This window comes from Metopolophium dirhodum, chromosome 8 (genome assembly GCF_019925205.1).
Source record: "Metopolophium dirhodum isolate CAU chromosome 8, ASM1992520v1, whole genome shotgun sequence".
NCBI classification, from domain to species: domain Eukaryota; kingdom Metazoa; phylum Arthropoda; class Insecta; order Hemiptera; family Aphididae; genus Metopolophium; species Metopolophium dirhodum.
Window position 1 is genome coordinate 5660353 of NC_083567.1, and position 17773 is coordinate 5678125.

The window sequence follows — 17773 nt, forward strand, 5'->3', positions numbered from 1 at the left end:
CTTAGGATAATAATCATTACTAATGATTTTACATTAAATATAAAATATATTATGTATTATTTAATCAAGTAATTATTTTACTCAAAGGATGTTTACAAACAAAAAATGCTGATATATTAATACTAATTACTATATAATTTCTAAGCCATTGTGGTAGTACATTAATAGTTTAATAATACAGAAACTACTTCGAATATTGACTTATATACATCAAAATTGTTTTTTGAAATAACCCGTTTAAAATACGTACAGAAAAAAACATGAAGAATTTTTATTAATACAGAAAAGTCCTTCAATTTCATAGATGAATAAGTATTTGATAAAATGAAAAATTCTATTTAAGCATAGGAACTTATAAACTCAAAAAATCCTAATTATTTGAATAAATACATATTGTTAAAGGCTATAGATAAGGGTGAGCATGCTTGATGAATTACCCTATATATAAGAACAAAATTATATTTGAGTATATACTACAGTGAATATATATATATATATTAAATTGGATAAAGTAACATACTATAATGGGAAAAAGTCTAATGCCATCCTTTGAGATTGACTTTGGTCCAAGAAAATTCGTTGACTTACTCTTTTGGGAATTGTCTGTATAATATAAAAAGATTCATGGTTTTGTTCAACTATACATAGGCCATAATCCCTCATTCGTGTCCTTCTTCGGTAAAAGGAAAAAGGACATAATATTATGTAGTCAATTTTTTTCAATACTTTATACGTCTTTTACCTGTAGCGAACTCGTATCTAACTGATGAGTATAATATGAAAAATTATTCCATCATTTGAACACAATATTTTCTATTCGGTTTTGTAATATACATAATATTAGTATACCCAGGCCGCCTATTCATCGGTTCGTAAACACAGCACCATGATAATATTAAATAAATGTGTAAAAAATGTAAAACATGTGTGTGTATGTATGTGCACAATATTAATATCAAAACTCTAATGATGTGTTGTGATAAAACTTTTTAAAACGAATCGGGGAAAAAATTACGGGTCGGTGTCGGGCATCATCTATACTTTTTCGCAAATGCGTTAACTACTTAAGATATACCCCCATGGCTCCCTCGCGATATGAAAATTAAGTTTCGTTTATGTGTAGGTATTTAAATGGCTCAAAGCAAGATTTAAAATCCGATACGTTGAAACGTTGAATATTATAAATTATAATATACGACGTGTATTCCGACGTTCACCAACGAACGAAATTATTATTATTTACTCACTCGAGATCCGAAACCGTTTTAATTCGTTTGCGACTCGGCAAAGGCCAACCAAAAACCGTGCAACTTATTCGACGGCACAATAATATTTTAAGACGCGAAGCCCGCAAATATAATATTATCTGCTGGAGTACTCCTCCATTGGTTATATTTTATAACCCACCCCCTCCCACCATTAAAGAAGAAAATATCGAAATTCGAACAAATACAATATTATATAAAATATATCCGCACCTATATCATATATGTTTAACTGCCGCGGATTGAGGCTATAATATAATATATCATTAATGTAATACGAATTAAAATATATGGAATTCAATCTCGGTATTTGTGTATCAAAAAAACACTACACCCTAACACTACTGACACACTCATCAAAAAGACGCGAGATAAATGGAATTTATTTTATAAATACCCGTGCATATAGAAATTCGAATTTTAGATCGTGGAGTAATTTGTGCACATCTTTTTTATACTAACAAATCAAACGTATTTTTTGAACAATTACATTTCAAAAACAGACTTATCTCACTGTTTGATATAAGCTTGAACATATTATAATATTAATCCATTTGACTTGTATACAATAAAATACGAAGTGTATTTATTTTTTATTTTTATGTTAAATCATACGACCTATATACGCATTAGTGGCACAATATGAGCAAGGGTGCTAATAGAATATTAAAATATAAATATGTTGATTTGTCGTAGAACAATGTCACAGTCCACTCATCCGGTGGGAACATTTGGGACGAACAATTTTAAAATATTAACATGTTTTTGAAAATTATTATTAACAGCCTTTCGAATATCACGTTAAGGCGTGTGAAATTGCAGTTAACTGCTGCAATGTTTTACGTTGATTATTTCTGATATTTTTTTATTAAATTTTAAACGCTGCTCTTATAATATGTAGGAGCAAACCATGACCTGCACGGTTGATGGTATCACTGCGGTATTAAGGTAGGTATAAAGGTGGGTTCACACCTCGTCGTGTGATTTCGTATTTATATGTTTATACCAAAATGCAACATCAATGATATAAATATTGTACCTGGTGATAACATAATATTATTTTATTTTAGTCATCATTTTTCCGCACATAATTGTAACCACGCGGTCAAAAGTTGAATATATTCAACTATGAGGTATCGTTTGGTAACTAAGGTATCTGTGATTATTTTACACGTCACGGTGTAGTGTGATCCCGGCTTTACGCCAATTTTTGGCCCCCGTCGTGACTAGGTATATACCAGACAAATAATATGGTAAAGATTCATTATCCCTTCTTCCCGTTTATTATCGTGACTCACATTTAGACGTTTCTAAATTAATCCTTATATTTACCATCCTACCATCTCTGCGCAGCCTTCTGATAATGTACATTATACACTACTTTTTTTTTTTGCCAAGAAAAACCAATACACGGGAGCCGTACTGCTGTCGCATTGCTTGACCCCCGCATTATACACTACCTATATAATATTATACATATACACATACTATTCTTGACCCGTTTTGTTACAATCGAATAAATCTATACATAGATATTTCGTTTGGATAGTTATTAATTATAACTATTATTCTGTCCAACACGCTGTTATAAGTTACGTTGAACATATTTTCATTTTAACTGTATAAAAGGACTTCAGATAAAACACAAGCTAACTTTCCAATTTCTAATTACCTAATTATTTATTCATTATTTTTTTTTTTTAATAGTCAAAACTTAACTCTATATACCTACGTTGTTTTTATATAATATTACATTATTTATGAAATCAGAACCTTGTTTCATTTGAACCTAAATCATAAAAATGTATTTAATAGCAATCGAAGATAATACAAATATTATTGTTCTCAAGTAACTATAATCTAAGTATATGCGTGTTATTATAATACAAGTTCGGTTATAAGAGGGTATTTTAATATTGTATTATGTATGTATTGATCCGAGATATTTTAAAAGAACAAGAAATTAAATAAAAAATAAATGTAAAAATATAATGAGTAAAAATGAAATGTTTACAACAGTATAGTGGGCGTAGAATTACACCCACTTTTTAAAACTTAAAAAACAGTTCTTCCACTATAACTGAGTTAATCCGCTTAACGTTTTGCCAAAAGTCACCATCAATCACTTTCGCTGAAAAAAAAACGATACGGTGGCTGTAAAAAAAACCGTATATTTTCATTGATTTCCGTATATTTACTAATCTATCTAACCCTGACACACACACACACACACATATTATATAATATACAGATAAAATATATAAAATAAAATATTAAGTATCATAAATTCACATTTTTCAGATAATTTTGATTGCATTTTGTGGGTAACTTGTGTATTATTACTGTTCTTTACAGAATAGATAGGTATATAATATTATTATATTAATATAAATTTACAATTTTTAGGTCATTTAAAATATTGATTAATTTCCCAGATACCTAATACGGATCTGCAGACACGTGTGTATCACATGTTAGTTATTTCCAAATGTGTGGGTGGAAAGTGTGACGAATTGAAGTCCAGAAATCTGCCCAAAAATAAATCTAATATTCCGAATCATTATTATGCGGTCTCGCTTATTATAATAATACATTTTATATGGACTACAAAATGCCATTTTACAGTTTTTTATTCGATTTATTTTACATAGACGTTCAATATAATCATACCTAATGTGAATGATTTAACGAGCCTGTGTTTTTATCAAGTTTGTATTATGCATTACGCGGCAAATGGTTTAATAAAATATTATTATCATTCCCTAAAAACCGTCCAACTATGATAAAACAATTCTAAATTAAATTCTTTAATTGGTTCACTAATTTCCTTCTTAACCGAGGTTTTACATAAATGCTTTTATCCATACCTAATTATTCATTACATTATAATTAATATCACACTTTAATCATCTTATATCTAAATCCTAATATTTATAATTTAAGAGGATGTCAGTGCACTATTTGTTTTCTCTCTCCGACCCACGCGCAACATAGACAAAACGCATTTACGCAGAATCATTTTTTCTATGTCTTAAGTAATTTTAAAGTAAAATCACCCATTACAAAAAAGATACAAAATGATATTTTTGAGGGAATGACATATCGATTTGTTTTACGTCTTGTTTATTTAAAAAAATCTAATACAAAATCAAATAACAATAAAATATAAAATCTATATGTCATTCCCTCAAAAATATTATTTTGTATCTTTTTTGTAATGAGTGATTTTACTCTGAGATTACTTAAAAACATAGAAAAAACGATTCTGCGCAAATATATTTTGTCTATGTTGCGCGTGGGCTAGAGAGAGAAAAACAAATAGTGCGCTGACATCCTCTTAATAAACTTGATACACAGCTCTACTCAGCAATGAGAATCATAGGGGGAACATTAAAAACTACCCCTTTAAAATGGGTCCCAGTACTTAGCAATATAGCTCCCCCTAAGATCCGAAGAGAACAAGCTCTCATCCGGGAATGGACTAAGAAATAACAAAAAATAACAAGAACCTTCCGGTACACGCAGATGTAAGACTAAATGTGGATAGACTACGTCTTAAGTCACGCAAACCACCCTGGAAAACCGCAGAGATGCTATTACTGGAAAACACAGAGGATTGGATGGCGGAGAACCCTGATGGACAAAACATTGTTACCAATCCAACTTCCAAGCAGCCAGGCTTCGATCTGCCTAGAAAAATTTGGGTGACCCTAAATCGCATTAGGACCGGCCATGGAAGATGTAACCACATGATGTACAAATGGAAATTACACACCACTCCTTCATGTGACTGTGGAAATGATATGCAAACAATCTCCCATATAGCAATTGAATGCCCGTTCCGTGCATTCAAAGGCACTATAAATGATATCCATACAGCTAACATGGATGTGATTGATTGGATACAAAATCTGGACATGAATCTTTAGCTTGTAGTTCCAAATTTATCTCAGCTATAATAGTTAACACCTGCCATATTAGACATATAATTATTTTATCTTATTTTATATTATTTTATTTCATTATTATTATTTGTACCCTTATTCATATAGTTTGTTATTATTTACATGTTTAAATTTGTTGCTCTACTTTGTCATACGAAATATATAATATATATCCTCTTAATTATGATGTCTGTATCTTATCATATAATAATATAGCACGTTATTTATTTATATATTATGTTGTTACTGTGCATACAATCTCATTATGATTTTACTTTCTGTATTTTTAAGTATTATGTATTATTATCCAATGATATATGTATAATATTTAATTGTTGCATGGACAAAAAATTATAACTAAATAATTTTAGGTAGAAATATTATAGTTAAAACAAACACATTTTAGTTGCATTTACTACATTTTTACAAAATACATAAGTAAAATTAACAAACTATAATTAGTTGAAATATTTTATTTTATTCAACTATAAAAATATAGTCAAAATTGTGTTACCACATGTGCTAAATAGTCCAATATTAATAATAGTAGTAATAACTAAATCAACTTAAGCAAATTATTATTATTAATATTACTATTACCTACCGGTGCTATTACTAAACAACATATTTTGTTACATTTCGAGTAAAACACTTAAAAAACGATAAAAAAATATATTTTTTCGAAAAATGTATTGTATGATATTTTATAACGACTTGAAATTATTCAAAAGAAATCTTTTAAAAACAATAATAGTGTCTTATGTCGAGCGGATCACTCCGTATCCACGTGGATAGCTGATACGACTTATTATGGTGGGCAGAAATACTTGATTATAATATAATTGAGTAGTCGATATTATATATTATAACAATAACGCTGTATACGATTAACCGTCAACAGTGGCCAATGGTGGACAACAACAATATAGTATCATCATATTATTATCGCAGGCACCCGCCGTAAAAAACGATAGTATAACTGCACTAATAAATATGGTATCGCAGCGTTTTTCGTCGTCCCCGAACAATATTATAGCTTCCACGGAGCGAGCTGGTATATAATAATAATATAAAAGCCACTCACTCGTTCGGTCGTATTTATTTTATCGTGTCCAGGAAATAGTAGGTATACGGTGGTTTTATTCTAATAAATCGTGTATATAATATGAGTGTGTGTGGGTTGGTGGGTGTGTTGGGTGGATGGGGGTCTGTGTGGGTGAGTTCGCTAGTAAGTACAGCATGTCAGTATATTATTATAACCACTGCAGTTACTCGGAAACGATGAGCACCAGCCGTGTTTGTGTTTACCCTATCGCGTAACTCGAGACAAGACGCAATAATAATTATTTGTCCTACATCGTTTGATAATAATAATAATATAGTGTCATACAGGGTGCAGATTCACTGAACGTGTTCACCGCCTCTGTTTCATCATTCGATCTGCCAGGTACGCATTTATTAAAGTTCAGATTTGTTGGGATTTTTTTTTATGCGCACCTCACAAGTACTGATAAAGACCATTTTTTTTCAAATATTATTAGACACATAAATTACTATCGTACATACCACTTGAGACGAGCAAATCTCTCATATTTCCTAAACCTATTATCGAATCTTGCGGACTATATATTATTACATTATTTATATCCTTGTGGAATTCGTGACCTGACTCGGAGAGACCTGCTCTCGTATGAATTTCGATTTAGATATTATTATGGCGTACCTATCAGCCGTATCGAGTGATACGCGCTAAACAGTAAACCTATATACGATCGTCGTCTTACCCGCTGGTACAGCTCTGAGCTAATGACTCTCTCAGAAATTAATTAGATTAGCGCTGTTAGCATTAACGAGGTACGATAGTATTATACGCTTGTCTGTAATACGTTCTGCTCATCGTTATTCCTCTCAAAGCACGACGACACGAGATTTCATGTGACGCTGCACAATATTCAGTTTGAGCAAACTTCCTCGATTCTAAAGTACGTATATGCCGGCACTGTTCTGTTTATAAATGTTAAGAACGTCAAACGCGATTACAATAAAACTCAAACACGGTTTTTGGTCGCAACCACTTTTATTGGTTTAAAATCGAACACAAAATAAAACAGGGTTACCTACTACTATACAGTCGTCGCTCACTCGCGTGAGTACGACCGTCGTCACTCGTCGCACTTATTTAAATAGTAATATTTTAGCGTTACCTCAACACGTCATATTGCTTCGCTGGTCTTAATTACTTAATATTACTAAAATATATTATAATATATTCTTATACAATTATATTAATTACTGTCTACAGTATACGTCAGGCATAATCGTAATATCAATTATCATTATTTATCATCGATATTCTCAACAAGAAATCAAATTCTGTTGACCGTAAAACAGGGGGGTACACGTTTTAACAAAATGAATTTGTATCTCCACCACATTTCATCTAGTACAAAGTGATTAAAAGGTTGACAAATTACCATTACCTAAATATCAATAATAATATAATATTTATACATGTGTATCCGATTACTTACTTTGATATCCCACTCGTAGGTACGTATAAATTATATTGAGTAGGTACTCCAATAATATTCTACACCACATATCAAGTTTCGAATATGTCGTGTACCTATAATCGATTTCATAAAGCACAAAATCTCAAACGAAAATCGGTACCAAACCTAGTTATTTAATTATTGTGTGAACCTCCATTACGCTATTTTTATTTTATTACTATATATTGGACTCAGAGTTTGTATTGCATTTATAAAGTTTTAGTGAACTTTACAAGTACCTACTGCAATTTTTGAAATATTAAGTGCATTTTTTTAATGAATCGTGGAATCAGTATAAAATGCTATAAGATTCATAATTTTAAAAAATAAAAAACTGTCAAATGAAAATAATTTTAATTATTCAATGTAATATCAGCGGTTTCTATAAACGTTCTGTCAGCATTAATCGTGCATCATAATATAGACGACCTCCAACTGGTAATACTATGTTTCCAAGAAACCAACCAGTAAACGAATCACAGGAGACCACGCAATTATTATTAAGTAAATAGTATTATTTTATAATTGTAAATGTAGATTCATAAATTTATTGTACACCCAATAGCTTATAATATGTTTCCATGGGTTAATTAATACAAAAAAAATATTTTAAAAATATTTTAATTAGAGATAATATTAATTGATTACGACGTGCGTTCATATCGTGTAAAATATTTTAAAAGATTAAAATGAAAAATGAAAAAATATGCGTAAAAAAATTTAACTGACAAAAATTATTAAAAATATAGAATGATTAAAAATTACTTTAAATGCAAAAAAATACCTAATGAATACAAAATGGTAAAAAAAATTCAAGATCTTACAGGGGTTGAAAAAGTGAGCTATAAGCACCCACAGAGTCTCAATAAGGAATTTATATAAATTTTATATAAAACGTTCCAGTAGTTTTTTCGAGTCTATTGAGGACAAACCAAACAAACATTCATTTTTGTATCATATAAAATTATATTTAAAAAAAAAATCCAATATTGGTTAGAACAAAAGTGATCACTTCTTTTTCTGCTGTACAATAATATTATATAGTTATCACTCACTTCTTGCAGGGCGATATGAAGTCTTGTATTAATAATTGCAGTCCATAGGCGTGATATGAGAGATATATTTCGATTGCCAATTAAGATCGCCTTTCGTCCAATTGCAGTAGTCGTTCGACAAATACAATATCTATTTTCTTGTTACGAACGTATACCTATTTATAGCGTTAAACAATATTTCCACACAACGAAATAATAAGTTGTTATATTGCAATAGGTACGTGGCGGCCGCGTTTGATTGTAATTCTAACTTCGACAAATCCTTCGTCAAGACCAACATAGTCTCTCGGCTATAATATCATAAAATTGTTGTGCCGCGTAAATTCATTGGATACCACTACGAACAATTTATTTCAAATTGTTTATGGCCAGTCTTGTAAAGTTGTAAGGTACTGGAATAAAAGTATTCAATTACTTTCTCAAAGTATCTATATATAAAACCAAATACTAATTTTCAAATACCTATTCTTTTTAGTTGATATATTTTATGTTTTAATTTTGATCACGTCAAATAAGTAATACCAATACAAATTGAGAATATAATATACATATATACCTAGTTATACATTTTTTTACTGTGAATTACACTCAACCGCAAATTAAAATACTTCAACAAAGAATACAAATTAATATTTTTATGTTCCACCAAATTATATAGTGTAAAATCCTCTATAAAATTATCGTAGAACAGGAAAAACATAAATAATACAATAAAATACTGATATAGTGGTATGCATAATAATATTATAATATTATATTATAATACACCTGCGTATGGAGTATTGTATATAGCCATTAGCCAGTCAAGTATTAATTTATTTCAATGCGCTGAATAAAATATTTTGTTATAATAAGCTATCAAAATATGATTGATGTACATTCCAATTTCGAACAAAAACACCTGAGGCAGTCTCCATACATAGTTGGAATACTTTAAGTGCTTAAGTTTAACTTTTTAAATTGTAATAGTGCACCCCGCGTTTACGTTTCCCGATATATAATATTTATTTTATATTAATATATTATATACTACCTATATGATAATATAGTAACCACACTACCAAAGCGGTAAACACATATTTATTATTATTTACCTGTCAAGTTTCTTTTTTAAATATTGCTAATGGATTGAATGTCGTCTGATGTATTAATTATATTATAATATAAACATATAAGTAATAAAATATATAATATAAAAATAACTAAAACATCTGATTTACACCTGAACAATCGAATCTATATGTATAATTATCTAAGTGTATAATTGGGTGTCACCAGTTTCTGCCAAAAATTACCTTTCCGTTTTTCACCAATACTTTTTTCTGCCAAAATAGGAAAAACGTCATATTCCTTTTACTGCCAATTATTTATTACTAGCTGATCCCGTGCACTTAGTTACCTGTTAAATGTAGGTACAAACTTTTATATGACTCAAATTTTGTTCAATGCGTTATTTAAAAATCGGTGTATGATGTTCTAGATTTATCTTAACTTTTCTGTTGCCCGGAATAAAAATTCTGATTCGCAGCAGTATATTATCAGGAAGGCAATCTACCTGCGGTAGATCGCAGACCCCGTGCTGTTTCTACGTTAGTGTAAGAATTAACTCTAAAGTATTTGTCGTTTTTACCTAGTATAACTTTGATAAGAAAGAAATAAATTTTTTTTAACCCTTTTAAAAAATAATTTTTATTTAACCCTTTTTAAAAATTCTCCCTCTTTAAATAAAAGTATTTAAAAAATGGTAATCATCTTTTTCAATAACCCTTTTATACACGTAAGACTTAAAATGTAACCCTTTTTACAAATGTTAATCCTTTCTTAAATATTTTACTGTGATATCAACCATTTGACGACGTATTATAATTACATAATCACGCATTTTCTATAGTCTGTTCAAAATGAGATCGGACCTCGTCGCGGCGGCTGAGTTGTGCGCATGGGCGTGGCTTTGTTCTGCGGCTATGGTGGGGGCAGGCGCCTGACCGTCGCGAACGAAAACTGGTTGCCGAGGTCGATCTCATTTTGAACAGACTATAGAAAATGCGTGATTATGTAATTATAATACATTTATTTTATTTTGTTTTTTGTTTATTTAAATGGTTGTTATTGATTACAAAAAAATATTATTATTATTATTATTATTATTATTATTATTATCTATATAATATATAAAGACTAGCTGCTTCTGAGCACTTCGTGGCCCGTAAAAAATGACAACTCTTAAAAAAATTGTGTTTGTACAACTCCTTTTTGGTGTAACTCACTGCAGCAAGTGCATATCAGCCACCCTGGTAGGCAATGTGCGAAAATTCGATTTGATGCATGCTTTTACCTGATCTGGCCGTTCAACCTATGGCAACCAATCATAAATAAATACTTTATCTATTATAATTATTTCTTCTATAACCAATAACAACTATTTATATAAACAAACATTTCCACCGTAAATCTCAAAATCCCTGTTTGAGCACTTCCCCAGGCTTCTATTAATTTGTCGTAGCGTGGTGTTATATGTAGCCTATAGCCTTCCTCGATGAATGGACTATCCAATAAAAAATAATTTTTAAATTCGAACCAATAGTTCCTGAAATTAGCGCGTTCAAACAAACAAACTCTACGGCTTTATATATTAGTATAGATATATAATTTCAAAGTTCAGGAACCTTTACGTAATGATTTAATAATTTATTATTTTTTTTTAAGTAACTATTATAAATAATTGTTTAGGTACACACTATAGTATATATATATATACAGTTAATTGTTAAATAATAATATTTTACAGCAGCTACAACTATTTAAATCTTTACGCACAATTTTTTTCCAGTTATTATATAAGTAGAGATGAACCCACAAAATAAGTCAAAAAATATAATTTTATCACAACACTAATATTACCAAGTAAAATTATTTAAAAAAATTGCCAAGACATATAAAAAATCAGACGATCTGAATTTGCTAAGTGTTTTATTTATGTTTGTTTTAATACAATAAAAGTGTTTCCGGCCTGAAAACCCGAGTTAAACATTATTTTAGTCATTCTTACGTTCTTACCTTTTATAGGAACAGCGCCGGGATATACGTACTATGTGTCAATGAAGTTTTATTAAACTGAATAGTGCCAAGGTATATGTAATCTTTGAGACATTTCAACTAGATAGGAACGAACTAAGAATTGACAAGCGCATACCATCGTACCTCAACGAGTTAATAGTGCCATTCTAATATAACTTTAGAGGGAGTCATTAACTAGAGAATACGAGGGTAAGGCGTATAGTTGGTTTACCGCGTATTGTCTAATACGGGTGATACCACAATACTGTATGTCTGTATTCAGTATATAAGTATTTTGTTAGTATTTTTTATATGTCTTGGTCATTTTTTTTAATAATTTTACCTGGTAATTAGTGTTATGATAAAATTATATTTTTTGACTTATTTTGTGGGTTCATCTCTACTTATATAATAACTGTCTACGATCGGCTTGTTTCACACGCACGTCGTACCTATACGTCCTCGCCGAATCACTCAGCGACAACGGGGCCCCCGTGCCTGCACGTACGGCGGTGTTATATAGAAAATATTATTGTCGCCTCAGCACATATTGCTTCGCTGGCCTGACCTATGTCAATAATTTGCAATTTAAAATATTCCCACCTATATTACATAATATATATCAAATAATATTATTTTGACGACTGTCTGCAATATACGACAGTATTATATATTTGCTTTATGTTGATAACAATATGTCAGCGCTCGATTAATTGGTTGAAAATAAAATCACATTGTAAAAACTGAAACATAGATGTAATACCTACCCACAATTAAATATATGTTACATATATATAGTGTGTACCTATACAATAATTAATTATAGTTACTTAAACCGACACCCGTATAATTTAATTCTAAATTGCAAAAAAAATGGTCCACTGAAACCGTGATTCGAACTTGATACATTCTGTCCTAAACCCAATAGCAACTATTTATATAAAAAAAATAATAATAATAATCTCAAAATCCCTGTTTGAGAACTTCCCCGGGTTGGACCTCTTTTTTTTTGTTGGGTTTGATTCATCTTTTTTCGCTACAAAATGAAGCCAATCTTCTTCCCTGAGGTCTAGACTATCTCTATATCAAATTTCATCGCAATCGGATGAACGGTTTAGGAATGCATAAAGTCAGCCAGTCGCAAAGTTTGTTTGTTTTTTATATAATAAACCGATGTACATTATGTACCTATATATAGACAATCGATAATCAACATTTTCGATGGACGTATTATATTTCAGTAATCGTTTGCTTGATGATGCCTTTTTTTACGTCTTAACTGCTAATATTACCTACACTATCCCATCTATTTCTACCGATGCGTGTCAATTTTGAAGTTAACGATTTCAATCAGTTTTTGTCCGATAGCATTCACTCTGCAAAACAGGACCAAGCTCACTGCAGTAGGTCCTTATTTCAAGGATTTTTCGCATCATCCTTAGCCTTAGTGTCAAATCTTTATTTTTGAAAAAAAACTTGGCCGACTTTCGATTTAACCATCTATACTTAAAGTTGTATCTTTAGGCTACTCGACAATATTGTTACATATAGGTATGATTCCAAACTGTAATGTATTAAACGTATAAAACAATTAAATGTACGCGAAGTACTTACATATCTATAAATATACACCAATACTTTAAGTACCCACATTTAAGTATATTGTATATATATACAGGGTGATTCCCCAAACATGCTCACTCCATTTCTTTTCTTCGATAACGAATTTATTCAAATTCTGATTTTTGGAATTTTTAAATATACTTAAAATTACCATATTATACTTTCATATGTTTTCAAATTCTTGGGATTTTTCTGTACTACTTAAGGAGTGTCGTGTGGTGATATAAACTTCTGTTTTTCCAATGTGAACCTTTCTTGTTTTCTATAATTTATTTTGTGGACAAATTTTCTAAAAATGTTGACGTGTCAAAATCAAAATTCTATAACTACTAATTTTTAGTACAACTTGTTCTTATATATACCTATATAATATGTAGTATATACTATACATAATATTATATAAATAACTGTGAGAGTGTGTTTCTCAAAATATTTTAGCTAATTAAACCAACTTTTCTCATTGCAGACGATTACAACCGAGTGGTTTTGGACCAATTGCCAAACGTACCGGATTCGGATTACGTCAACGCGTCGTACGTGGACGTGAGTATATTATACTGAACAATCACTATCGTTGATGACTATTTTAATATTATGTACAATTTATTATTACGTGTTAATATGAACTAAAATAAATTTCCTGTGCGTAACAAAAACATATCGTGAATTGTAATAGTTGCAGTTCGCAGAGAATATATTTTGTAATTTTCGGAGCGTTTAAATATTTTATAACAGTGCCGCAATGTAACGATGTCATGTATTAAAGTAACGATCGTATAGGAGGTACCTACCTAAATACTTACAGTTTCATAACGACGGTGTCGAAAATTAAATCCGTAAAATTCGTCGGCGCACGAACAAATTGGCCTTACAGCATGTTATAATATATCGCTGCTCGCGTTGTTATTCGGCCAATTTAATTAATCTGCGATGCGGGGTTCGGGTTTTAATTTTTTTCGGATTTCGATCGTTTTAATTAAAAAAAACAAATAAATAAAAAAAGGAACCGCTTTGGTCTGTAACTTTTCGTCGGCGAAATTTAAATAAACGTATATTCATTTAACATTCATATATATATATATATATTATACATATATTATACACTTACATATTGTATTATAGGTACGATATATTATTAATATGCGTGTGTATGTACCGAGTGAACGAAACGTTTCGAATTTTTTCGCCAAACTCGCAACATTTTGCTTTCGTCAAAACTTAATGAATAACCTCGATCTATAAGCAGCGGCGAAATGCAAGTCTGCAAATACCTCGGATTTTAATTATCAAACGTTAAAACGTCGTCCCGGGCGATTTTAAGGTAGCATTAAAACGCGTATAATCTTATATGCGTCACCAAGGCTGGGCATTAACGAGTTAAAGTTAAGTTGAAAATTACATTTTATTTTATTTTAATTTTTCGCCTTAACTAATTACTATTTGATTTACGTTAATTTAACTACTAACTTAACTTAATTATTTTTTAATCAACATAGTAAAGACGAATCAACATTTTATTTTGATGAATCATTTGTTTTGTTTTTGATTTAATTTATTTAGATTTTCATCCGATTTCGTTTTCATGTCGAAAAATATTTTAGGCACGTTTTGGCTAGGCTAGGTTAGGTTTTTTATTTTTGTGGTGGAACACTATACATATAGAAATACTGCATGATGATAAACACTATATAGTTTTGAGTTAGTAAAAAAATAAAGCAGGCTTGAGTCATGAACAAAAAATACAAACTTTTAACTTAGAAAAAAGTTTAAAAAATACTATGTAGGTATATTAACTTTTAACTTAACTATAAGTTAATGAAAAAATTTTCAAGTTATAACTTTTAACTTTTTCTTATCAATGTGCTTAACTCAGTTAAAAAAATCATTACCTAGTAACTTTGCACGTCAAAGATTAATATTATTATTATTTATTATCATATTATGAACACCGCGTACAATTTCATATATTATTATAACATACAATTATACAAAGTGATAAATCAAATACGCTTGCCCTCATTTTACCATTTATAGTTATGAATTTATTATACATAGGTTTTTTTTGAAAATGTCAATTAAGTATAGTAGTTTATACGCCGATTAGGTACTTCTGACGAAATTATAGGTAGGTACTAATTGACACACCCGGTTAAAAGTATAAAATCACTAACGAATCAACTGCGCTGTAGTGGTCACGTCACACGATCACCACACTAAATAACCCTTTTTCGTTTCCCTATCATCTCTTATAATATAGCTTAAACCTAATTTTAACTATAAATATTAACCTTATCCCTACAATAAGATCATTATTATTGTCATACTGATACTATTACTAACTACTCATGGAGTCCAGTACAAGTTTTGTAACTTATAATGTGCATATTTTTTCTTAAGCTAATTTTTTGAATAATTACAATAATATTTATGTATTGTGACATACTTGTACCTACCTACTCTGACTTAATATGTTTTTCAGTTATAATACTCAATATTACACAACATAATATAATATATACTCAATATGACCATATTTTCAAATACTTGTACTCAATATTTGTCTATTGGCTATTAGCATTTTTGAATTTATAAAATGTGTCCGAGTATAATATGATATGTTAAGTAATAGACTAAATACTACATATATTTAACGTTTAACGTATAACCCTCATCCCTCTTATATAATATTATGTTACCGTCAATGTCGGCAATCAGTCATTTTCAGTTATTAATATTGACTAGGTAGTCATTATTGACAATGGTTAATTCAGTTAGGCAATGGCTTTATTGTCTAAACAATTCATACAAAATGATAGTCAAAGTGACTAATAGCTAATTAATTTATAAGAATATTACTTTAATGACCAGATTACCTAATTCGACCAATGCATGTACTTACCTATCATGCTATTATATGTTATTTATACTCTGTTCAAGTTAAGACACTTAGTCGGCGGCAGACTTGTGCGCAGGGACGTTGCAATAAAACACAGCCGGTATACAGATAATTTTCTGGATGAAGGGGACAAACGGGTGTATTTAACCTGCTGCCTGACGGAAACTGGTCGCCACTGATTACGTTTCTTAACTTGAACAAAGTATAGTTAGGTATATTTTATTATTTTTTTCATAAAACAAACTGTTTCTGAAACTATCGTTTAAATACAAAAACAATTTTTCTAATAATTCGCACATGACCTCACCACACCCACCAACAGAAAGAAGTGGCAGTAAAACTTAAAGATAATATTCAGTTTCATGACCGATAAATCGATTATCATTTAACACCTTAGGAAATACCGTAGAGTACTCTATGGGAAATACCGATAAATAACATTGACTTAACTTATCAGCCAATTACGGAAATATATATAGCCCGATTACCAACAAAGGATTGTATTCCGGCATTATACTGACATCGCTGCCTAATTCCCTAGTCATTACCCATTTACACCTACATTGCCGGAATTTCCGACATTTACGGTACCCAACATAATATACCTATATTACTTGTCGATAACTCGGAATCTACTGATCCAATTATAAACATCGACATTTTCAAAACAATCATCTGCTTGATTACTGCACTAGAAAATGAGCGATTTCGTTTGAAAAAAACTGGCTTGTATACGCGGTCGCAAAACACCCGCTAAACAACATAAAAAAAAACAATCAGAACATTTTGCCATAAAGTCCTTACATGCGCACTTAAAAATTCCGTAAACAGAAATCAATGGTAAAACCGTGTGTTGAACACTGAGCGCGCTCGGCGGATCGCACCTTATAATATTATTAATATAATATGACGTCGTGTACCTTCCACCTATGTATTGTAATAAATTTGCGTATAAACGGTCGTGACGTGCGTATTAAAGCGTGAACTTGTCGCTCGTCACGGTAATATTATACACGGAAGACTCGTGGTATATAACTGGCAGGTATACGGTATATAATTTATGTGGTTAAACGCATATATTACATACTAAACACATAAGGCGTACTACAGGTATGGTATAGGTAGGTATGGTGTTTATGCGATGCTTCCGCTTCGAAATGTTTAATAACACTGCGCAATGACTGCGAGTGCGCAAACGTGTTTGATATCCCTTGTATAATAAACCGTAGGTATGTCAACAAAAACAGGGTACAATCCATAACTCAGTCACTTATATTACTCAATACCCTAAACATATTTTTGAATTCTGTTTGCTTGGTCATGAGACTCGGCGTTCGTCAATTGCGTCGATTTTTCAAGACTGTATCTGAAATATATACAT

The 17773-nt window shown here is 30.5% G+C and overlaps 1 protein-coding gene across 4 annotated transcripts in view; it reads left to right on the plus strand.

The window, feature by feature from the left end:
- The window catches only part of LOC132949852 (receptor-type tyrosine-protein phosphatase kappa), a 171185-nt gene that overhangs the window by 125864 nt on the left and 27548 nt on the right, over positions 1 to 17773 (plus strand). For all 4 annotated transcript variants that reach the window (XM_061020936.1, XM_061020932.1, XM_061020933.1 and 1 more), the window contains one exon: positions 13963 to 14039. In XM_061020936.1, coding sequence (XP_060876919.1) covers positions 13963 to 14039 — 77 coding nt within the window. The remainder of the gene's footprint in view (positions 1 to 13962; positions 14040 to 17773) is intronic.